This window comes from Schistocerca nitens, chromosome 5 (assembly GCF_023898315.1).
Source record: "Schistocerca nitens isolate TAMUIC-IGC-003100 chromosome 5, iqSchNite1.1, whole genome shotgun sequence".
NCBI classification, from domain to species: Eukaryota; Metazoa; Arthropoda; class Insecta; order Orthoptera; family Acrididae; genus Schistocerca; species Schistocerca nitens.
The window spans coordinates 352362571-352387844 of record NC_064618.1 but is presented as its reverse complement, the minus strand read 5'-3'; the positions used below and the strand labels follow the sequence as shown (position 1 = coordinate 352387844).

The following is a 25274-nucleotide window of genomic DNA, read 5'->3' as shown; positions in this document are numbered from 1 at the left end:
TCTCAAGTTCAATGAATTTATGAAAGTGCTGGCCAAGCTTCTCAGTTTCACGTGAAAATAATTCTTGTGGTGTTTTAGCATTTGTGCACTACTACCTGGACATCCTCATCGCCTTGTGCCGCTAAGTGCTTCTTTCAGTGGGTTAAAAATCTTATAATGTGAAGGCCCCAAATCCGGGGAATACGGGGGGTGTGGCAAGCAGACGAACTTCAAGTTTCCCTGCACACATCCATGCGCCTTCTTTCATTTCTGATGTCAAATGTTTTGGAACCCAACTAGCACACACTGTCTTGGACATCATTACCTCATGAAAAATATAGTGGGCTGATTAGATACTAATGCTCATCGTTGCTGCAATATCACCCATCGTAATACGCCTGTATCGTATCGTCTGATCAATTCTCGCAATGGCGTTCTCCTTGTCTGCACTGACAGGTAGTGCTAGTCGTGGCGAATCTTCTTCAGTTCTTACACCTCGTTCGAACTTATCTGTCCAGTCGTTCACTTGCGTTCGGCGTAAAAAACTTTCAGCATATTACACTTCCTTCAATGGAGACTCTCGATTGGCTTTAACCCTTCACCCGAAAAAAGTCTAATGACACTCCTCTACTTTACGTTGGATCAAACCTGCAAGGATGCCGCCATCTTATTGCAGTGATTCCCAGCATCCAGTTCTCGAGGAAGGCGTGCTATCTCCAACTGATAATAGTTCCAGGACACTACCAAAAAATAACAAAGGAGCACAAACTTCGTCGAAATTTTTTACTTTCTAAAAAATTTCTCCTGTTATTTATTGAATGGGCCTGGTATTTTTCTGCGAATATGTTGCGATTTCCTGTAGACCACTCTTACTTGGAAACTGGTGACACTGTCACATTCAGCTTACTCTAAATGTGTGTCCCATGAGACTTGCCATGTTGACGTCAGTTCCGCCTAAGCCAAGTGTGTTACGAAGGCCGAAGCATATATGACAGTAAAATATTTGGGGTGTCATCGCTCATAATTAGTTAATGTAGGTTTGTGTTTGACTTGTTTGACTTTGTACTACAACTCATATATCGTTTGTAAACTGCCCAAGTTACTCTCCATTGTCAAAATAGGGGACAGGGAAGTATGTTTATTTGTATCAACGATGTAGGAGATAATTATGCGGCGTTAACAATGCAGGAGCATATTGGTTTTAAGTGGAGCTGCGAACCGTCATCATTTCTATTCGAGTTTGACACTTCTAGGAGAATGACACCATACGTATCCCAGCAGACTGTCATCATAACTTCGTCAGCAGACGGAATTGTTGTCAGAGCCTGGCAGACTCGTGTTTCTATTGTTCGAATCACTCTTATGTTGCATTCTTTCTGTAAAACTTCGCAGAGAACTTATGCCGCTATTTAGCAGATGTTTAGTGCCACATGATATGGATTTGTGCGACAAAAATTATTAATAAAAACGCAAAGTCATGTTGTATCGCAGTGCTTCTATTTCCAATTGAAGTAACAGATATTACAAGTCTTCTTGCTGAGGCGCCCTTTGAAAGTTGTTCTATATATTTCCGAGGCAAGAGGATCTTACAGACTAGTGTACTAAAACACGTACAAACCGTCAGTGTTAAATTTAATTTAATACACAGAAAACGATTGCAGCTGATTGAGTTTTATGACTAGCAATGGTGCTTCGTCGAGTGAAATGCGACTGGAAGGCAGAGGTAAAGGGAATGCTATAAACGTAGGGGAGAAAAGGTTAGGACTCACCCCACATTTCCCTTTGCCCTCTTCTCCAGCACAGATATTGTTCTCCCTCACAGAGTAGACATAGTAGTCGTAGGTCGCCTGGCAGTCCTCGTCTGACCACACGGGGACGTCAACTTTATGCAGGTCACTGACGACGACCGTGGTATACTGAAACAAGGAGTATGCGTCACTGTAGCGTGCCAGCACTGGGTAACATCCATCCTCTTCCTTCACTCATCACCATCATCATCAGCATCATCATAACAACTACCAACACCATCAACTACACAAATACGACACCATACATGCATCCCTCATAGGTGTCTGCCCAGAGCCAGTTACACTTCCAGCATCTGACTGGAAGACCTACAGTCTGTCAACTAGAAAACTTCATCAAGACAAAAGATACAGAGGTGACTAAAAACAGATTTCTGTTCACAAAAAGACCCTACGAGCTTCCAGCATGCTGGAATAGCTATGGGCCAGCAACTTCTGTTAATCAGTACAACGAGAAACAAGCCCAAAGTTTTACTTCTTTATTCATTTGATGACTAGTTTCGGCCCGAGACCCGTTTTCAAATCATCCTACAGGTAGAAACCACATTTACACTCACGTGCAACACAGGTGTTACCAACTTTTTTTAAGCAAATGGCAAAAATACAAAATACATAATTTCAAGACTTACGTAAGATAGTCGAAAATGGTATTTCCAATGACGTGAAAAACATGTGCATCGAACAGTTGCAGCGCATACTGCTGATTGGAAGTCTACTCGTTCCGCTGCCGTAAGGAAACCTTTGAAATGGGGCGCCTTATCATGATATAGGAAGCCATTTGTATTGATTAAATGGTCTCCAACCGTCAAGAATACAACAACTAATACAATAGCCTTACAAGTCAACAACAAAATTAATCCTTTTAAAACCCTTAACAAAAAGCCAAATTCTTAAAATCACTGAACAGTAAAACACAGCAGTGCCACATACGGTGTGCATTACAAATTTGTATGCCATTTGCCGGCCACTGCGGTCGAGTGGTTCTAGGCGCTTCAGTCTGGAACCGCACTACCGCTACAGTCGCAGGTTCGAATCCTACCTCGGGCATGGATGTGTGTGATGTCCTTAGGTTAGCTAGGTTTAAGTAGTTCTAAGTTCTAGGGGACTGATGACCTCAGATGTTAAGTCCCATAGTGCTCAGAGCCACTTGTGTGCCATTTTGGAACGCAAAATCGTTAAACGTGAACAACATTAGTATTAAATGTAATAAAAATAATAGAATATATCTAAATCTTCGTCACTTCCGACTCTTTACAACCATAAAAGTTTTACCCTAAAAAACTTTACAAATTACGTGAAGATAAAACAACGTTAACTAACATGTCCCAAGTAAAAATAGACATTAAACCACAAAGCTGTCTTTTACAAAGCATCGAAAATGGCTTGCCGTTCCGAGGGAAGACCTGGCATAACAACACTCACAGCTGTGTAGTGTGCCAGAGTGGTTGTAGGGGGCAGGGGAGGGGAGAGGTGGGAGAGGATGGAAAGCTGGGAAACGGGGAGGGGAGGGGGATGGACCATGTAGGTGAAGGAGCGGCCAGGTGAGCAACATGACAAGAATGTAAATACATTATCAGTAGTAATACAAGAAAATTACTGAAATTTGACCGGAAACGACTGTTCATCATCGTTTATAATCAAATAAATAAGGACTATATGCTAACAAAAAGAAACCCAAGCAAATTTTTAAAATAATTCAGTGGTGAAGACCACGTTATCAACCAGTAAACCGACATTCATAATTTGTCACACACATCATATCACATATGTACCGTAAAGGCACAACAAACGTAGGAACCTTGTCATCCAACCAGGAGCAACCTGAATGCACCACAAACAGTAGTGCATTACTTAAACTGTATTTACTTTTGTAAAAAAGGGGGGCAGAGCAGCTGAAGATGAAGGACCAAAAAAGGGGGTGACGATGGTCAGGTGGGCAACATGGCAAAAATGTAGATACATTATCAGAAAATTACTGGAATTGGACGAGAGAAGACTGTTCATCATTGTTTGTCATAAAAAAATAAGGACTACCATGTTCAACAGAGAAACCAAAATTTACCGAGGAGTAACAGTACAGATAATCTAAGCTAACAAAAATGAACCCAAGGAAATTTTTAAAATAATTTAGTGGTGAAGACTGTTACGGCGTAAAGTCAGAGCCAGCACACGAGCCGGAAACGACAGAGAAGAGACGGCTATGAGAAGAGGTCAGCCAATCGCAAGCTGACCGACCTTCCTCCAGGACGACAATGCGGCAGCAGCGGCCCTTAGGTGAAGAGAACATTACCGCCACGCTTGACTGGTGGCAGCGCACTTCGATAGAACCTTCAACGTTGGTTACTTCTATTAGGAAGAAGACCGGTTTTTTGTATGTCGCCCCGTGCTTGCGGCACATCTATAAAATTATGTATTTTATTGACTTATAACAAAACTCATTAAAACGAGTTGTTTGATTGTTTGTCTAGTGAACCGAGTATGTAGGATTCCTAGACACAACAAAGACCACATTATCAACCAGTAAACCGAGTTTCATAATCTGCAGTAAACATCATACCACATATGCAGTGTAAAGGCACAACAAACACAAGAACCTTGTCATCGAACCAGCAGCAGCCTACAATCACTATAGATAATAGTGAGTACTGAAATCAAAGGTCGTACTGACGTTAAATTTAAAAATTTCCCGGCGAACTCAATATTCAAAGAGATTTTGGGCTTGCAGCCGGTCGTCGTTAGCTTCCATCCACGATATTTCGACTGGACAACTGCCAGCCATCCTCAGGTGAGCCATAGAAGTCTTCGATGGCTCACCTGAGGATGGCTGACAGTTGTCCAGTCGAAATATCATGGATGGAAGCTAACGACGACCGGTTGCAAGCTCGAAATCTCTTTGAATAAAAGGTCGTACTCCTGAGTATATCAGCAATGGAATATAATAATTACGGAGTTTACGGGCAAATCAGTGCTAATTGCTAGAACCGTACTATATACGGTAAAATATGCAATGTATATTAACGAGATGGGGAAGGGAGTTGAAAGGGTCGAAGGGGCGGTGAGAAGCACGAGTTGCGGGCTGCCTATTCAGATTGATAAATGAGGTGGAAACGGAACTCAGTACATGACGATGGACCTAGGGAGCAAAATGTCACAACAACGATATTAGCAAATAAAAGTGTGGGGTGGGGAGAGAAAATGGGAGAGGAAGGGGAAGAGACGGGGTATATAGGAGATTGTGGTCTAGACGCTGGCGGAAGTAACGCCGGGGTTACTAATTGAGAAAGAGAGTATAAATTATACATCGTTTCGGAAGAGAGTGACGAGCCGACTAAACCGATAATCGATTTCTTCGGTCAACATCTTAATCGGCTCCTTTATTTTACTCTTAAAAATCTCAAGTTCATTCAGAATATCCAACTGCATACCTTTCGATGCATGATGCAAAACCTTAAGTGTGTTATCTATAGTACCAACGTGATGGTCCTCATTCTTTAAATGCTATCCAAATGCGACCTATTAAAAGGACCTACATGTTCTTTAGAACGGGTTTGTGCAATATAAAATCATTCACAACACCATTGCAACTCATATTAGCCTCATGAATAATATTTACCACTCCCCTCACCCACTCCCCACTTATAACGTGTTCCTAACATTCGGATGCCTCTCCCTGTTGAGATCAGATATTCCAGCAACCTTAAGAGGTGGATACAGAAGGGAAGTTTCAAATGGCTCTAAGCACTACGGGACTTAACACCTGAGGTCGTCAGTCCCCTAGACTTAGAACTACTTAAACCTAACTAACCTAAGGACATCGCACATATCCATGCCCGAGGCAGGATTCGAACCTACGACCATAGCAGCTGCGCGGTTCCGGACTGAAGCGCCTAGAACCGCTCGGCCACAGCGGCCGGCCAGGAGGGAAGGGACCGACATAAAAATAGTCGACATATCCATAAAAGTCAAGGTTAGCGAAGAGATTCAGAATGACTACACTTTATAATTTGTATACTGTCCTTTCGCCTTTAAAACGTGTAAATAAACTAATTGTTGTGTTAAATTACTGTTATAATGAGTTTGCAGTAGATTTTACTTTCGAATTTGTGCACGTTATTTACATTTTTAAGGAAGAAAAATTATTTTTTGTTCTAGACAAAGATTTTATTCCTTTCCCTATCACCCATAAGATCGTGACAGGCAACTGATCCGTCAACGAAGAATAGCCGACTAATTTACAGGTATATCGACACTCTCGGGTGTTCCGACACTCACGACTTCCTCACATTCGTAAAATTAGTGAACTCACATCGACGGATCCCCAGCCGACCACGGTTGCTATGGTGCCGGCGGCTGTCTGCTGTCCCGGCGCCGGCAGGGAGACCGGCTGTATGGTCGACGAGAAGGTCAGCGGCTGAATCAACTGCAAGAAATGAGACCACACTGTAAGTTAATAGCCAACGGGGAAATTCTACCGAGCGTCAGTAAAAATTATTTTACACTACTGCCCATTAAAATAGCTACACCAAGAAGAAATGCAGATGCTAAACGGGTATTCATTGGACAAATATATTATACTACAACTGACATGTGGTTAGATTTTCACGTAATTGGGGTGCATATATCCTGAGAAATCAGTACCCAGAACAACCACCTCTGGCCGTAATAACGGCCTTGATACGCCGGAGCATTGAATCAAACAGAGCTTGGATGGCGTGTACAGCTACAGCTACCCATGCAGCTTCAACACGATACCACAGTTCATCAAGAGTAGTGACTGGCGTATTGTGACGAGCCAGTTGCTCGGCCACCATTGACCAGGCGTTTTCAATGGTGAGAGATCTGGAGAATGTTCTGTCCAGGGCAGCAGTCGAACATTTTCTGTATCCAGAAAGGCCCGTACAGGACCTGCAACATGCGGTTGTGCATTATCCTGCCGAAATGTAGGGTTTCACAGCGATCGAATGAAGGGTAGAGCCACGGGTTGTAGCACAACTCAAATGTAACATCCACTGTTCAAAGTGCCGTCAACGCGAACAGGAGGTGACCGAGACGTGTAACCAATGGCACCCGACACCATCCCGCAAGGTGATACGCCAGTATGGCGATGACGAATACACGTTTCAAATGTGCGTTCACCACGATGTCGCCAAACACGGATGCGACCATCATGATGCTGCAAACAGAACCTGGATTCATCCGAAAAAATGACGTTCTGCCATTCGCACACCCAGGTTCGTCTTTGAGTACACCATCGCAGGCGCTGTGATGCAGTGTCAAGGGTAACCGCAGCCATGGTCTCCGAGCTGATAGTCCATGCTGCTGCAAACGTTGTCGAACTGTTCGTGCAGATGGTTGTTGTTTTGCAAACGTCGCCATCCGTTGACTCTGGGATCGAGACGTAGCTGCACGATCCGTTACAGCCATGCGTATAAGATGCCTGTCATCTCGACTGCTAGTGATACGAGGCGGTTGGGATCCATCACGGCGCTCCGTATTACCCTCCTGAACCCACCGATTCCATATTCTGCTAACAGTCATTGGATCTCGACCAACGCGAGCAGCAATGTCAGGATACGATAAACCGCATTCGCGAAAGGCTATAATCCGACCTTTATCAAAGTCGGAAACGTGATGGTACGCATTTCTCCTCCTTACACGAGGCATCACAACAACGTTTCACCAGGCAACGTCGATCAACTGCTGTTCGTGTATGAGAAATCGGTTGTAAACTTTCCTCATGTCAGCACGTTGTAGGTGTCGCCACCAGCGCCAACCTTGTGTGAATGCTCTGAAAAGCCAATTATTTGCATATCACAGCATCTTCTTCCCGTTGGTTAAATTTCGCGTCTGTAGCACGTCATCTTGGTGGTGTAGCAATTTTAATGGCTAGTAGCGTATTTCAGTCTAGTCTAGTATGTGATGTAAAAAGAGACAGCCAGAGTTTCAACTAAAATGGATGTTTATGTAGTCGGTGACCGGTTTCTCGCTACACCCATTCTCAATAAATAACAGTAGGTATACTCTGGAATAATATGAGTTAAACAGATGTCGCTCTACCCCTTGCGAGAGTTTTCCAGTATTGAAGAGCTCTGTTCTATTGCGTTTCTCCATTTTTGTCCTGAAATTCTGTCTTCTGTCTTCCGAGGATTAGACGAAAACGAAGGAACTAACACCAAAATACATTAAATACATTGTTTTCCCTTTTTAATTATGCAACGTTAAAGCATTTTGTAGTTTTATTTTGTGAACTTAGATATGAACTCTATTTGTACCTTCTGATCTGTCAACAATATTATCAGCATTCTTCAAACGTCACCGCCATCTGAAAAAACTTTCCTGTCTCGCTGTTCCGTCAATTGTGAACGAAATTGTGGTGTCACCGCTAGACACCACACTTGCTAGGTGGTAACTTAAATCGGCCGCGGTCCTGTAGTACATGTCGGACCCGCGTGTCGCCATTGTGGGATCGCAAACCTAGCGCCACCACAAGGCAGGTCTCGAGAGACTGAGGAGACCTCGTCCCCAGTTGTACGGACAACATAGCTAGCGATTGGACGTGCTAAGCCTTGCTCTCATTTGCCGAGAGATAGACAGTAGAATAGCTCTCGGCTAAGTTAACTGGCGACCACCTAGCAAGGCGCCATTTGTATCAGTGCCTATAGCTTACTAATATTCAAGAGAGATGTATTCCAAGGACTAATTAAAAGTTAAGTAACAAGCATCTACGTACTTTTCTTCTTATTCATTTATAAGTCTCATGTTCCAGACTTCACGCCCGTCTGCGTTAGCATTGCGTGCCCTATCGGCTACAGCATTGTGTCTAGGCTGTATGGTCTAGACACAACATTATTGGCGACGAGAAAAAGAGTTTGTATTAATTCGTTTGTGTCATGGCTTCGCCACATTCTCCGGATGTACTGTCCGAATTTTATCGCTTGCAGAATCAGCAGACGCAGGCGTTATTGGATGCACTTGGACAGCTCGTCCAGGGTCAACGTGCGCTGCAACCCGATGCGGCAGCCGCCGCTTCTTCGCTACCGCTGCCACAAAACGCTGTTGCACCTCCCTTTAGGCCATACGTGGCGGCCGAAGAAACATGGCAAGAATGGTCCCGCCAGTTCCAGTTTCATCTAACAGCCTACAGAATTCAAGGTAACGAGCGGCAGCCGTTTTTGCTTTCTTGTGTCGGTGTGTCTACCTACCGTGTGATGGTGAAATTGTTTCCCCGACGCGACGTAGCAACTCTGACCTACGAAGAAATTTTGTCTGCTTTAGATGCCTATTTCAAGGAAACAGTTAATGTAGTTGCAAAAAGGTATACGTTCTTTCGTACAAAACGTACGGCCGGTCAGACTTATAGGGAGTGGGTTGCGACATTGCAAGGACTTACTAGGGAGTGTGCGTTTGAATGTGAATGTGGCCTCCCTTATTCAGATACTATGGTGCGTGATGCAATTGCACAGAACGTTTCTGATGTTCGCATACGGGAACAGATTTTGAAACTAGTAAATCCCTCCCTTCAACAAGTGATAGACATATTGGATAGGCAAGACACACTTGACTCTGCTCAGGACTCATTTGAAACTTCGCCAGCAGTGTGTCACATTAACCGGCCCGCCGGGCCCGCTGCACGGGACGCTACGCGGCCCTCGCGCCCGTCACAGCAGCGGCAGCCTACCTTGCAAACACGTGCGCCGCGTAAGCAAGCAACTGTAGTGAAATCATGCCCGCGGTGTGCAGCTAGACATTCGCGTGAAAATTGCCCGTCACGCCAAGCTATTTGCTTTTACTGTCAAAAGAAAGGACATGTTCAAAGTGTTTGCCAGAAAAAGCTTCGATCAGACAATCACAATAATTCCAGGCCCTTTGCTTCGCGCCGGAATCGAACCCAGGACAATCAGGCTCGTGGACCTTCGCCCATGGACATTCATGTAGTTCATTCCCACCCGTCCAGTGACACTTTAGCTAACGGTGACTGTGTTCGTCCCACAAACAGTGTGCGTCGACGTCGCCGAAAATCCCGTGAAGTCGCAAGTGCTTCTGTACCTGTATCAGTTCAAATTGCACGTGACAGTCGCTCTTGTCGTCAGCAGGACAATAAACTTTTTGTGGACTTAGACTTTGAAGGCAAAGTGATACCCTTCCAGCTCGATACCGGAGCTGCAGTTTCATTGCTCAATCACGACACGTACAAACAACTGGGCAAACCGCCATTGCGTGCCGCAAATGTTAAGTTACATAGTTACTCTGGACAGCATATACCTGTGTTAGGACAGTGCAGCCTTCTTGCCACATACATGGGACAGACAAAACTTGTATCATTTTACGTTCTTCGTTCTACTTCTGCAGTGAACGTGTTTGGTTTAGATTTATTTCAATTGTTTAATATGTCTATAGTAAATCAGGTCCTATCAGTGAATCAGACTGTGCCTTCCGCCAGTGTTTCTAGTCTTTGTGAAGAATTTGCAGACATTTTTGCACCGGGCCTTGGTTGCGCTACGAACTATGAAGCGCATTTGGAACTGCAAGAAAACGCGCAACCGAAATTTTTCAGAGCGCGCAATGTTCCCCACGCATTGCGTGATGAGGTCGCCAGAACATTAGCCGATTTAGAATCTCAAGGTGTAATTGAACGTGTGCAGGCTTCTCTCTGGGCCTCACCCTTAGTAATTTTGCCAAAACCTTCCGGTAAACTGAGACTTTGTGTGGACTTCAAGGCAACAGTGAATCCACAACTTGTGACTTACCCTACCTGGGGCATGTCATAAATGCCCAAGGTATACATCCGAGTCCAGAGCACCTCCGTGCCATACAGGAGTTGCCTTCGCCACGGGATGTTAAACAACTACAGAGTGTGCTGGGTAAAATTAATTATTATGCAAAGTTTGTGCGCAATGCTTCTTCCATTTCAGCTCCGCTTCATCGCTTACGCCGTAAAGGTGTTCCGTTCGTCTGGACGACGGAATGCGAACGCGCCTTTCGCCAGTTGAAATCGGCGTTACTTTCAAATACGTGCCTTACGCCATTCGATCCCCAGAAACCCCTTTTGTTGATGGTGGATGCATCGGATTTCGGGATCGGTGCTGTGCTTGCGCACAAGGATGGCTCGCATGATCGCCCTATTGCCTTTGCGTCCAAATTGCTCTCATCTGCGCAAAGAAATTATTCCCAGATAGAGAAAGAAGCTTTAGCTCTCGTGTTTGGTGTTACAAAGTTTCATGATTTCTTGTATGGTCGTCACTTTACAATCATCACGGACCACAAACCTTTGACATCGCTTTTTCATCCGAACAAGCCTGTACCTTCACGTACAGCGCAGAAATTCATTCGCTGGTCTCTTTTTCTCTCGCAGTACCGCTACGATATCTTGTATCGGTCCACTGCTAAGCACGGAAACGCTGATGCGTTGTCCCGTTTGCCTGTTACTGAGGATAAAGCATTCGATTCTTCCGAACTTGCTTGCATGTTCATTGATTCGGAAACCGATGACGTGGTCGAATCGTTTCCGATTGATTTTCGTCGTGTAGCTACAGCCACAGCTGCTGACCCTGTCCTTGCTACTGTTTTGCGTTTTGTTGCTACGCAATGGCCCTTGTCCAAGTCACGGATCGAGGATCCTTTGGTTCGTCGTTTTTTTGCTCACAAGGAGAGACTTTTTGTCCGACGTGGTGTTTTGTTGTTGCGTTCCGATAATGATCAATCCAGAGTCGTGGTCCCACGTTCATTACAGTCCTCTGTCTTAAAGCTTCTTCACCAAGGACATTGGGGTATAGTGCGTACGAAACAACTTGCTCGTCAGCACTGTACTTGGTTCGGAATCGATGCTGCGATTACGAATATGTGCTCCTCTTGCGTGGCGTGTGCCGAACAGCAATCCGCACCGCCGCGGCAATTCTTTGCATGGCCGAAAGCCACTTCCCCTTGGCAACGCTTGCACATCGATTTTGCTGGTCCATTCTGGAATGCTCGATGGTTGGTTGTGGTCGATGCTTTCAGTAATTTTCCTTTTGTTGTCCGGATGTCTTCCACGACGTCTTCTGCCACAATCCAAGCCTTGTCTGCTATCTTTTGCATTGAAGGTCTTCCGCAGACTATTGTTTCTGACAATGGCCCACAATTCATGTCCGCAGAATTTCAGTCCTTCTGCGAGGCCAATGGTATTCAACATCTGACATCCGCGCCGTTTTCGCCTCAGTCAAACGGTGCCGCTGAACGATTGGTCCGGACTTTCAAGTCCCAGATGTTGAAATTGAAAGAGTCGCATTCTCGGGAGGACGCTTTGTTGCTCTTTTTGTCTTCGTATCACTCTCAGCCCCGCGATGGTCGCTCGCCGGCTGAATTGCTCCATGGTCGTTCTCATCGCAGCTTGATGTCTTTGCTGCATCCGCCACATCAGGTTCCTGTGCAGCGGCAGACTCCTGCTTTTGCTCCTGGCGACGTTGTCTATTATCGCACCTATCGCGGTTCACGGCGTTGGCTCGCAGGGCGCATTCTTCGCTGCCTCGGCCGCGCGATGTATTTGGTTTTGGGGGCCTCTGGTGAGGTGCGTCGGCATCTCAATCAGCTGCGCTTCTGTCGTCGCCTGGGTTCTGCCGCTCCCCGTCTGCTTTCAGCGACGGAGCCGTCCGGTCAGCGCCTTGGGGACCCATCTACTGGCTCGGCTCATCCCCAGGTGTTACCGACGCTGCCTTCCCTTTTGCCTCATGGCGTCGCGCCGCCGCCGCAGCCGCCGCCGGCGCCGCCCGCAGTGGACGCTTCGCTGCAACCGCCCGGCGCCTCCCAGGGTCACGCGCCGCCGCTCGCTTCCCGTGACCAGCCGTCCTCCGCCATGGACCTCTTGCCCGCTCCGGACCAGATGTCGTCATCGCGCGTCGGATTCCCCGACGCAATGGAGGTCGACCCTTCGGCCCCTCCTGTCTCATTACGTGCGCATACACCGCATGTTGACGTGCACCCTGGACTAGGTTTTCAGGCGTTTCCTAGCTCCCCTCGGACCGAATGGCCGGGTGCGGGTGGCACAGCCTCGCCTGTTGTTAGGCTCCCCACCTCATCGCATACGTCAACATGCGGTCCTCCCCACGGCGGGCGGAAGCCTTATCTCACGACCGTTCGCCGATTTGCGGGGGAGGAATGTGGTGTCACCGCTAGACACCACACTTGCTAGGTGGTAACTTAAATCGGCCGCGGTCCTGTAGTACATGTCGGACCCGCGTGTCGCCACTGTGGGATCGCAAACCTAGCGCCACCACAAGGCAGGTCTCGAGAGACTGAGGAGACCTCGTCCCCAGGTGTACGGACAACATAGCTAGCGATTGGACGTGCTAAGCCTTGCTCTCATTTGCCGAGAGATAGACAGTAGAATAGCCCTCGGCTAAGTTAACTGGCGACCACCTAGCAAGGCGCCATTTGTATCAGTGCCTATAGCTTACTAATATTCAAGAGAGATGTATTCCAAGGACTAATTAAAAGTTAAGTAACAAGCATCTACGTACTTTTCTTCTTATTCATTTATAAGTCTCATGTTCCAGACTTCACGCCCGTCTGCGTTAGCATTGCGTGCCCTATCGGCTACAGCATTGTGTCTAGGCTGTATGGTCTAGACACAACAGAAATGATTCTTCGCCATGGAACTGACGTTTCACTATGTGTGTGTGTGTGTGTGTGTGTGTGTGTGTGTGTTTGTGTGCGTGCGTGGGTATTTGGGTCGATCAGTGGGTGGCATCATTACGCTCATTATCATTCGATTGACTTGTTTCTCTTTTCAGCTACACTGTGGGCAAATCGTTAAATTAGATTAAGGTTGTATTTTCTCTCTCTGTCCTTAATGACTCACAATAAATATACAGAGGCCGAAGTGACACTTCACACTGTAAGTAGGCTGTTTAGGTTTTTATGTTGGTAACACTACGTAGCGCTCTGTATGAAAATCACTGACTGTGCTGTATACAGTCTGTAGCTGATTGACATTGTTGGAATATGCGTTATTGTAGTGTTGGGCAGTTGGATGTGAAAGGCTCGTAGCGTTGCGCAGTTGGAGGTGAGCAGCCGGCAGTGGTGGATGTGGGAAGAGATACGGCAGAATTTTGAAAGCGGACGATCTGGACGTTTGTCCATGAGAAAGAGTAAATTTGTAATACTGGATATCATGAACTGATATAAATGTGATGACATTTGAACATTATGAAGGTAAATACATTGTTTGTTCTCTATCAAAATCTTACATTTGCTAACTATGCCTATCAGTAGTTAGTGCCTTCAGTACTTAGAATCATTTATTTAGCTGACAGTATTTTCGCTCGCTGTATTGCAGTAGTTCGAGTAACGAAGATTTTTGTGAGGTAAGCGATTCATGAAAGGTATACGTTACTATTAGTCAGGGCCATTCTTTTGTAGCGGTAACAAATATATTGTGTGTCAGTTTACTGTTGACCAGAAAAAGTAAAGAGAGAAATGTCTGAGTACGTTGAGTTTTGCTCAGGTGTTTGAAAATCAAATAATGTAAGAGGTTTACCAACACAGTCTTCCGTAATTTTTCTAAGGGGATGTTTCAACACAAAAATTTAATTTTAGAATGTCCCTTACTAGAACTACCCTCAAAATATGAAAATTCAGCGTTTTAACCACATTGCTTTATTAGAAGCTGTTGTGTAAACTTTTACTCAGCAAAAATGCCGTGAGAATGTTCGCTGATTTGACACATATTGTTAACGTGAGTATAGGAATATAGTATATGAGTCTGTGTTGATATGATGTCCTAAAAAATCAGAAGGCAGTACCATACTGCATATTGACTGAGGAATGTGAATTATAAATAAGATACGCGAACTTTTTATCACTAGAATGAGATTTTCACTCTGCAGCGGAGTGTGCGCTGATATGAAACTTCCTGGCAGATTAAAACTGTGCCCGACCGAGACTCGAAATCGGGACCTTTGCCTTTCGCGGGCAAGTGCTCTACCATATGAGCTACCGAAGCACGACTCACGCCCGGTACTCACAGCTTTACTTCTGCCAGTATCTCGTCTCCTACCTTCCAAACTTTACAGAAGCTCTCCTGCGAACCTTGCAGAACTAGCACCCCTGAAAGAAAGGATATTGCGGAGACACGGCTTAGCCACAGCCTGGGGGATGTTTCCAGAATGAGATTTTCACTCTGCAGCGGAGCGTGCGCTGATATGAAACTTCCTGGCAGATTAAAACTGTGTGCCCGACCGAGACTCGAACTCGGGACCTTTGCCTTTCGCGGGCAAGTGGTCTATCATCTGAGCTACCGAAGCACGACTCACGCCCGCGAAAGGCAAAGGTCCCGAGTTCGAGTCTCTGTCGGGCACACAGTTTTAATCTACCAGGAAGTTTTTTATCACTACTTTTAAGTGAAACTCAGTCCGTCATCTCTAATAGTACAATATTCGATGTTCAGTCCATTGTGTAAAGAATATTCCGTTACATTTAAGACCTTAAGTCCCGTAAATTGAACGCCCTGACCCCACCTGTGTTTGAAACGGGTGGGAATGGAGGACAGTAAAGCTATAAACTGTGTATTGATGTGTAATTACTACGAGGATCGTTCAGTAACTAATTCAACACATTTTTATCTGGAAGGAGGTTGGTTTTATTCAGGGTTCCTACACGCCATACTTTTCCCCTCCCTTTTGGCCACAAAATAATATATCTCAATATAATCTCTGTTCAGTGCGACGCCTTACACCACCTTACTGGGAAGGCCTGTATGCTCGCATGGTACCGCTCTAATGCCGCATTAGTAACGTCCCCATCATTCACCTACAGCTTCTCGTGCAGTCCATGCTTCATTGGGCCAAACTGATGGAAGTCGGGAGGTGTGAGATCCAGGTTGTGTGGATCCTAGGAGGCACACCTCTCTGAGCACCACAACTGGTGGTCGAGTGTGTCAGCGCTACCAACAGCGACGTCCAGCTATGCGGCAAGGCGTCTGACAGATCCGTCCGTCTCTTCCAATGAGATGTCCGCAAGTTCCTACATTGCAGAAATCATGGCTGTGTGCTGGCGGTGGGCACCTGGGAGATCGGACAGGTTTGCGTGGCTTCGTCGCAATGATGACAGACGTCCTGCCCAAAGGCTCAATGTGCTTTTGTTAACTGACTCGTCTTCGTAGACCCTCTGGAAGCACCCACGAATATCTGCAACACTCTGGTTTTCCTCCAAAAGAAACTCAATGACAACTCTTTGCTTGAAACTCCGTTACAGGCGCTATTTTGAAGGCTGTACATAGAGCCATCAGTTACCGGAACTTCATGAAGCCATATAGCGCCTGAAGCTGGAATACTCCACGATGTCCCACAACAAGTTCCACATTTATCAACCGAATCTGGAGTAAAAAGCGGTGCATTGCTTACTGAGCGCCCCTCGTAGATCTTAAATAAAATTCAAGTTGTGAAGAAAATCTGTACATTACACATTAACAATAGCATAAAGTCCTTTGTTACTGGTAACTACGAAGTTAGCAATAGTTTAGCTGGAAAGCGGAAACAGTACCTTAATTTTCTTGCGAAATGTCTCTCTCTCACGCATAACTCCCTCTATTTGAGCAACTGCTTTGGATGGTGAATTGATTTGAACTAAAGGTAAATGCTACAGTGTCATCAACAAAACTAAGATGTGTTTCTTATATGGAACAAGCGGTGGCCTAAGGGCGCCAAAGTCGTTGCTCTGTGGCAGGAAATTATTAGTCGGTAGCGGGTGGAACTACTGTGCCACTTACAAGACAATGAACCGTGGACGCCAGCGCATCTTGAAACTTACCATGGACACTGCTGGGGAGATAAGGCGGTAGACCTACCGTGCTCTCACGCGGGTATCAACACGCAGCTGCAGAGAGGTCAGTGCTTCGATCCCTACGAGAGGACACTGATATCGTATGCTTAGGTTATCATAGCCAAAATACACCTCATGAGAATCACGGTCTCGAATGTTGCGGTCAAGAAACTACGTGCAAAGGCAACCGCCCCTGCCAAGCTACGCGTATTTCCTAAAATTCATAAGGACAGCGTGCCACTTCCTCCTTCATTGTTGGAGTGCCAACATACATCTTGAAAAAACATCTGGCACATCCGCTGAGCCCTTTAGTAGGACAATGTGAGCACCATGTACATATTTCATTTGATTTCTTCCATGGGTCAATAACGTCTGACTGGTACCATCTGAGATACGCGTGAGTTTCGATGTGGTCTTGCTTTACACTTTAATACTATTGCAGCAATCGTAGTTCATTGGTAAGAAATCAGTACATTTGCTTAAGCTCGTGATCACATCGATGTATTTCCTATGCGGTTACCAGTACATTTAACAAAATGATGACGTCGCAATCGGTAGTCGTCTTTCATACAAAGAAATTTAAAGACAAAAAATTCCGTCCGTCTACGAAACTTCAGGTACGTGTAGGCTCGGTTAAGGACAGTATTGGATTGAGAAAGCTTCGTCTTTATAAGATTACATGCGGCTGCAGGAAGTCATTCATCAGACAAATTTGTAGCACTTTGGAAGACTGATGTGTCGAACATCGACGACACACGACTGGGCCCACCAGTGAAATCTGCAGTGGCTCAGCAGTGTTTTAGTAAAGATCAGAAAATGGATCAAAAAACTGCCAAAGTTTTCTGGGCGATGTGTCGCACTGAGACATATAATTGAAGAATCGGTTGAAATCCACAACTCAACAAATCTTGTGAACGTAGATACGGTCCAGCGCTGACAGTACTAAAGTTACAGCAACTACTTGGGGAAACCCAGCGGATGAGGCTTAAGTGGCGAGTTTTTTATCAGATAACAACGAATGGTGTGGCCGATAACTCCAGTGCGCATATGTACACACATCAAAAATGTTTTGCATCACCTCTTCACCTCTGTTCCGAGAGTTCTGGAACCTGTATAGAAGTTCAACATAAACATCATTTCCGCCCTTTTTATTGCTCATGGAAACCACACATTGCATGTTGTACCACCATACAGCGAGAACTTCAGAGGTGGTGGTCCAGATTGCTGTAGACATCGATACCTCTAATACCCATTAACACGTCCTCTTGCATTGATGCATGCCTGTATTCGTCGTGGCATACTATCCACGAGTTCCTCAAGGCACCGTTGGTCCAGATTGTCCCACACCTCAACGGTGATTCGGCGTAGATCCCTCAGAGTGGTTGGTGTGTCACGTTGCCTATAAACAGCCCTTTTCAGTCTATCCCAGGCATGTTCGATAGGGTTCATGTCTGGAGAACATTCTGGCCACTCTAGTCCAACGATGTCGTTATCCTAAAGGAAGTCACTCACAAGATGCACTGTGGGGGGCGCGAATTGTCGTCCATAAAGACGAATGGCTCGCCAATATGCTGCCGATATGATTGCACTATCGGTCGGAGGATGGCATTCACTTATCGTACAGCTATTACGGCGTCTTCCATGGCCACCAGCGCCGTACGTCGGGCCCACGTAATGCCACGCCAAAACAGTAGGGAACCTCCACCTTGCTGCACTCGCTGGACAGTGTGTCTATGGCGTTCAGCCTGACCGGGTTGCCTCCAAACACGTCTCCGACGATTGTCTGGTTGAAGGCATATGCGACACTCATCGGTGAAGAGAACGTGATACCAATCCTGAGCGGTCCATTCGGCATGTTGTTGGCCCATCTGTACTGCGCTGCATGGTGTCGTGGTTGCAAAGATGGACCTCGCCATGGGCGTCGGGAGTGAAGTTGCGCATCATGCAGCCTATTGCACCCAGTTAGCGTCGCAACACGACGTCCTGCTGCTGCCCGAAAAGCATTATTCAATATAATGGCGGTGTTGTAAGGTTCCTCCGAGCCATAATCCGTAGGTAGCGGTCATCCACTGCAGTAGGTGGCCTGAACGAGTCATGCCATCGACAGTTCCTGTCTCCCTGTACCTCTTCCATGTCCGATCAACATAGCTTTGGTTCACTTCGAGATGCCTGGGCATTTCCCTTATTGAGAGCCCTTCCTGGCACAAAGTGACAATGCAGGCGCGATCGAACAGCAGTATTGACCGTCTAGGCATGGTTGAACTACATACAATACGAGCCGTTTACCTCATTCCTGGTGGAATGACTAGAACTTCATCGGCTGTCGGACTCTCTCCGTCTGCTCATGCATGGTTGATTACATCTTTGGGCGAATTTAGTGACATCTCTGAAAAGTCAAAGCGACTGTGTCTGTGATACACTATCCACAGTCAACGTCTATCTTCAGGAGTTTTGGGGGGAACCGGGACGATGCAAAACTTATTTTGATGAGTGTAGTTCTCCATATCTTCCGAAAGAGGTACAGGAGGAACGACATGCTTTGTGGATATGCGGAGGTTTCTGTTTCTTCATTCTACAAGTGTTGTTAGCGATCCTTCCTCCTACCGATCAGGTATTCCCTTAGCTGCTTACAGGCGTTGACATACGTCAACGGGGACAGATGAAAATGCGTGCCCCGACCGGGACTCGAACCCGGGATCTCCTGCTTACATGGCAGGCGCTCTATCCATCTGAGCCACCGAGGACACAGAGGACAGCGCGACTGCAGGGATTTATCTCTGGCACGCCTCCCGCGAAACCCACACTCTTAATGTATTGTCCTGCAGTACATTCGTAGTGCCCCCGCCCATTATACTCATTACTCGCGGCGCATTGCCGATTCCCGTAAGAGTTCGGGCACTGTTTGTGCATTCGCACAGAAGAAGAAGACGGTCAAGAGGCCGGTGAGCCTTAACTATATATTTACTAAGATGGTATCTGTTCTTTCTGACATTTCCGAAAGAACAGATACCATCTTAGTAAATATACAGAACAGGTATTCGTTGCTATCGGCCATCGAATTTGACACCTTCACGCCTGCACTTTTCCACACTGACTGATAAAATTGGAGGCTGCAGTCACAGCTCAGCAGTGTGTTCGTCGCACTTGAAGATGGCCATCAGTTGTGCTGATGAAATTTTGTGGGGATTTGACAGCGATATTCAATTTGACACCAGAGAACAATTTCTATAAAGCTCAGATGGCCTACGTATATCTGATTAGCGTTTATTTCTTTCGCTTTTATCCAGTTTAGAAATCTGAAAACCTCCTCTAGAACCACTGAGCATAATAAGACGTTATGGACTATTTTTTAATTCTGAATTCATCACTATCTTGATGGTTTAGATTGGAAGCTACTACGTTGACAAACATATTCTTCAGTACATTATTATAGATTTTTCTATGCTTTGTTTGTCAACTGTTGCTGGTACAGGGTACCATCAGGAGACTTTAACTTTCAGACGTCTGCTGCAGGCTATATTGGTGATCAGGGGCCAACCTGTCACCTCCCTCCCCCTCCCCCCCCCAACGCCTCAAACTACCACCCAGCCACCCTATCAGTGACATCATTAGCTTCGTCAATGACATCATCTTCGCGACAAGAAACGCCCCTTTCGCCATCTTCCCACCTTAAACCTCTGTTCCTCTCCTCTTCTTTCATCACATTACAATGCCTTATATCGCATTAAAATGAAACAGCCACTCACAATGCAGCGCCAGAAATCCGTCTATTCAGAAGCATCACAGCAACTAAATTGTTTATCAAAAAGGAATGTAGATTATTACTGCTAACTTTGTTGTCGTTTTTAATCACAAAAATTGTTTGTATCAAATATTGGATTGTCTAATCAGTTAATTTTATCCTTCATCTGCGGATTTCATTGGAAATTATATGACATTCGTTTTAGAATAACACAATGACTATAAAATATACTTTACACAAATGGTTAAAATCCGACGTTTGCTTGTGCTACGTAATTAACCAACTAGAAATACGAGCTTGCTTAACATGAGTGTTACTCCAACTACTATTCTTCAAAATGTCCCCAGTCTGTTACAGCTGTTGCAGCAAACGGTTTAAAAGTGTTTCATAACAAAAACAGTCTCTGTTGCGAAATTCTTAAATAATTCGGAACAATGACTGTTTTTGTTTGAAATATTCTACAAAACTGCAAAAACCAACGGCTGTTTTAAGATCCTGTTGCTTGTTGTAGGCAAAAGATAGCAGCATTAATACTTTGATTTACCAGCCACAGGCACGTTGGAGTCTAAAACTAATTATATTGCGCATTTAAATTGTTCTGTAAGGATAGTCAAGTGTTGCAATGTTATTTCCGCATCTAAAATACGCAAAGGGGACTGTCATATCAATCTGAGAAAATATTATACATCCACGGAAAAAAATTGCAACACCAAGAAGGAGTCGTGAGACACAACCGAAAGTTGGTAGGCGTGATTTTACATCTGAAAGATGATGTCTATTCAAAATGCGAATCAGTCGCATAAGAATGGCGCTAGTAGTGCCACTATGAGGGTGCAAATAACATTTCCTTTTAATACACGCTGTAACGTTAGCGTTGAAATAGGACGTGGTGAGTTGATGTAAATCAAGAATGCCTTTAATGCGACAAAGACGCCATTATCAACATCTCACTGAATTCGAAAGAGGTCGGTTAGTAGGGCTACAAGAAGTTGGATGTTCCTTCTGCGATACTGCGAAAAGACTTGGCAGGAATGTAGCCACGTACGTGATTGCTGAAAGCGGTGGTCACGAGAGTGTAAGGTCGCAAGAAGAGCAGGCTCCGGATGGCTAGACTGAATGACCATCATATTTAGCGTATCGCTCTAGCGCTTCGTACTGCATCTGCAGCAGCAATCTGAGCAGCAGATGGCGCTATAATGACACATCGAACTGTTACAAATGAGTTACTTCAAGGACAGCTGCTCCAAGCCAGACTCCCTGTAGAGTGCATTCCAATGATCCCAAACCGCCGCTATTTACGACAATGGCGTCAAGTGAGAGCCCTTTGGAGGGCAGGGTGAAGGTCTATTGTGTTTCCTGATGAAAACTGGTTTTGCCTCGGTGCCAGCGATGGCCTTGTGTTGGTTAGGAGGACAGATGAGGACCTGCAAACAACAAGTCTGTGCGCTAGACACACTGGACCCACACCTGGGTCTGGGATGCGATTTAGTATAACAGCAGAGGCACTTTCGTGGTTATCCGACACAGCCTGGCTGCAATTCTGTACCTCAGTCTGGTGATTCAGTTTGTTGTGCTGTCATTGGTGAACAGCATTCCATAGGGCGTTTTCCAAAAGCGTACCCACTAGCCCACATGTTATAACCCAACACGCTCTATAGGGTGTCTAAATGTTGCCTTGCCTTGCTCGATCACCAAGTCCGTCTATAGTCGAGCACATATGGGAATTCATTGGACGACGATTCCAGCGTTACTCACAACCGGCATTACCAGTCCCTGTATTCACCGACCAAGTACAGCAGGCGTTGAACACCATCCCACAGACTGACATCTATTACCTGTACGACACAATGCTTGCACATCTGCATGTTTTTATTGAACATTCTGACGCTTACACTGGATATTAATGGACTAGCATCGCACGTTTGCAATAGCTTCCCTCACCCTTACATTATCCTCTGATCATGCAATGTTAATCACTTAAAATGTTACCTAGACAACTATAGTCCAGAAATCTCATTACACTATAATAATTATTTTTTGGCGTTGTGATTTTTTTCCAGTTACTGTAGATTGCTTCGTCTCAGTAGGCAACATTTTAGGGGGAGCGAAGACAATGTTTCGTGTGTAACACTAGAAAAAATAATCGACGTTATTATTTTTTTGCATCTGGACTACGCACAGTAGAAGCTGAGTACAAAAATAACTTTCGATGAGGAGTGCCTAGGTCCTCTAATCCTACTACAAAACAACGCCTAAACAAAATAAGCCGTGTGAAAACAACACTCACCCACTCAAAACGTAGCCAGAAAAATTGGCATAACACAATTTTGAGAACGAAGTATGTGTTTTGGCGATTGTATTGGTATGTGACACTTAAGTTGCATATTTTCGCTATACACAAGAAAATCTGAAGTGTTAACATAGCAGCACGAAAGTAGATGGTGCTGGAGGAAGACAAAGATGAAACGTTTCCAAAGAGGACGGCTCAAGACAGAGTCGATAACTCAAAATAAAAATCTTTGCCATCGAAATAAAATTAAGTATAAAACATACGCAGGTTGCACGTGAGTGGACCTACAAATTAAATCTTCCCTCATCTACATAATCTGTTATAACTGACTCACATATATGAAGCCAGGTGGTTGACACAAGCATAATCAATTAAATGCTGATAAATGAGCTTTATCAGAACTAATTAAATTTATCAAAACATGTAAAAATTGGTTTATAGCATTACAAAACACCATGATCACTACTGCTGCTGTAACGTACAGCTTGAAGTGCGCTAGTCAACGAAAATTTCCAAAATGAACAATATTCTTTCGTCAACAAATAGTTGTGCAATATCAATGGCAGTGAAACAGTATACGAGTAGCAACGCCAATACTAGGGTGTTAACTTAATGTTGCAGCTCTAAATGTTTGTCATCGCCAGCAGTTACAAAATGAAAAAGCTTACCGGACTCTAATAACAGACATTCATATCCGAGGGATACCCTCTTGGTTACCCAAACGTTACAGTGACTCCATTCTAGGGTATTAATTTTATCTTGTAGCATAAATCATTTGTAATCTTATGCTGAAAATGTTAAATATGTAGGGCAGTGATAGTTTGCAAAAAGCAATAGACATTCCAAACTAAAACAGTATTCTACAGAGAGACGAACATTGCCCCAGGTAAGCATAAACACATTTCTTAGCACGTCCACCCTTACGTCACCCAGCAGTCCCGAATAGCTCTGAGTAGTTCAAATGGTTCCAGCTACTATTTCTGATCCATTCCATCAAGTCACACTATCATGGTACAGCAAGAGTGAGGGCCACTGTCAGTTGACGAGTTGAATGCCATGATGTCCTATACATTACTGGGTGGGTCGATGAAGTTCATTGACAAGGTGACTGCCACGACTACATATGTATGTTTTCCTTGACTTTGTAAAATATGAAATAGTTGTAGATCGAGTGAGTGCTCACGTACAGTCTAACAGTGGCGACGACTATGCAGATTCATACTGTTTCCTGCAAGGTGGGTCTTGTTCCAACAAAGAAAAGAGATTAATCGGCAAATTCAAAGTAGTCAAGATATGTTCCCACAATACAGTTGGTATCAGCTGTTAGGGAAAACTGTATTCCTTTCATTTCTTCTACGATGTAACCGTCAGTCAAAAACCTGAATAACCACCTTTTCCACCGTCGAACACAACGAGATGTGCAGGAAGAGAGTCGGTGAAGCTCTGGAAGGTACCGACAGGGATCTGTAGCCATGCCGACTCCAGAGCCATGACCATTTAGGTTGAGGATCAATAGCGTGAACATTCTGACAGAGGTGGGCCCACGGATTAAATCCAGCGAGTTTCATGGCCAGGGGAATACGTTAAACTCAACACGATTCTCTACGGCCGGCCGAAGTGGCCGTGCGGTTAAAGGCGCTGCAGTCTGGAACCGCAAGACCGCTACGGTCGCAGGTTCGAATCCTGCCTCGGGCATGGATGTTTGTGATGTACTTAGGTTAGTTAGGTTTAACTAGTTCTAAGTTCTAGGGGACTAATGACCTCAGCAGTTGAGTCCCATAGTGCTCAGAGCCATTTGAACGATTCTCTACGAACCACACGTGTACACTGCGAGCTGTGAGACACACTGCATTGTCCTGCTGATAGATGCCATAATACCGAGAAAGAACATACTGCATGTAGGGGTGGGAATGGTCCCCAAGTATAGATGCATAATTGTGCTGTTCCATTACGCATTCCAGAACGACGCTTACTCCAGGAAAGCTGCGAAAACATTCCCACGACCTTATTGTTCCCTCTTTTGGGCTGGACCCTTCCGAAGATTGCTGCAAAAGATTTACTTTCAGTCCGTTGGGACATAAAACATTATTCAACTGAGAAGGCTACCTGTCACCACTCAGTGAACGTCCGTTTGTGCTACTGACACATAAATTCCAGCCTTCCTTGCCAACGAACACCAGTCAGCGTGGGTGACTGAATGAGGCTTCTGCTGCACAGCCCAAACACAGCAACGTTCGCTGAGCAGTCGTTGAGGAGACACAGCAGACAGTCCCTTGTTTCACCTGGGTGGTCAGTTGCTCAACATTTCCATAGCTATTTAACTGTACACATCTCTGCAGCTGGCGTTCACCCCTGTCATGTATATGACCTGCGGTGCGCCACAGTTGCCTCCACAGCGATTTTGGATATCGCAGTTTTGCCATGCATAGTGCACTATATCCACAGCGGCACACGATCAGTTTACAAACTTTGCCCTTGGCCTGAAAGCCAACGATCATGTCCTTTGGAACGTGAGATAAAGAGCTCCGTCTCCGCAGTACGACAACGATTGCACTGTTTTTCGCACCCACCGGCGCAATCTATACATACTCCACTGCTAGTCCTGAAACTTGCCGTTTGTGAGTACTTATTACGGATTGATGTCGAATATAGACAGTGGTCACAT

At 45.3% G+C, this 25274-nt stretch overlaps 1 protein-coding gene and 1 non-coding gene across 2 annotated transcripts in view; both read right to left on the bottom strand.

The window, feature by feature from the left end:
* The window catches only part of LOC126260071 (trypsin-2-like), a 102805-nt gene that overhangs the window by 17515 nt on the left and 60016 nt on the right, over positions 1–25274 (bottom strand). The window contains exons 5-6 of the mRNA XM_049957270.1: positions 6091–6204; positions 1749–1895 (exon numbers count right to left, since the gene is read on the bottom strand). Coding sequence (XP_049813227.1) covers positions 1749–1895; positions 6091–6204 — 261 coding nt within the window. The remainder of the gene's footprint in view (positions 1–1748; positions 1896–6090; positions 6205–25274) is intronic.
* Positions 19248–19321, bottom strand: Trnat-ugu (transfer RNA threonine (anticodon UGU)). The gene has a single exon. It is a non-coding gene; the product is annotated as a tRNA-Thr (tRNA).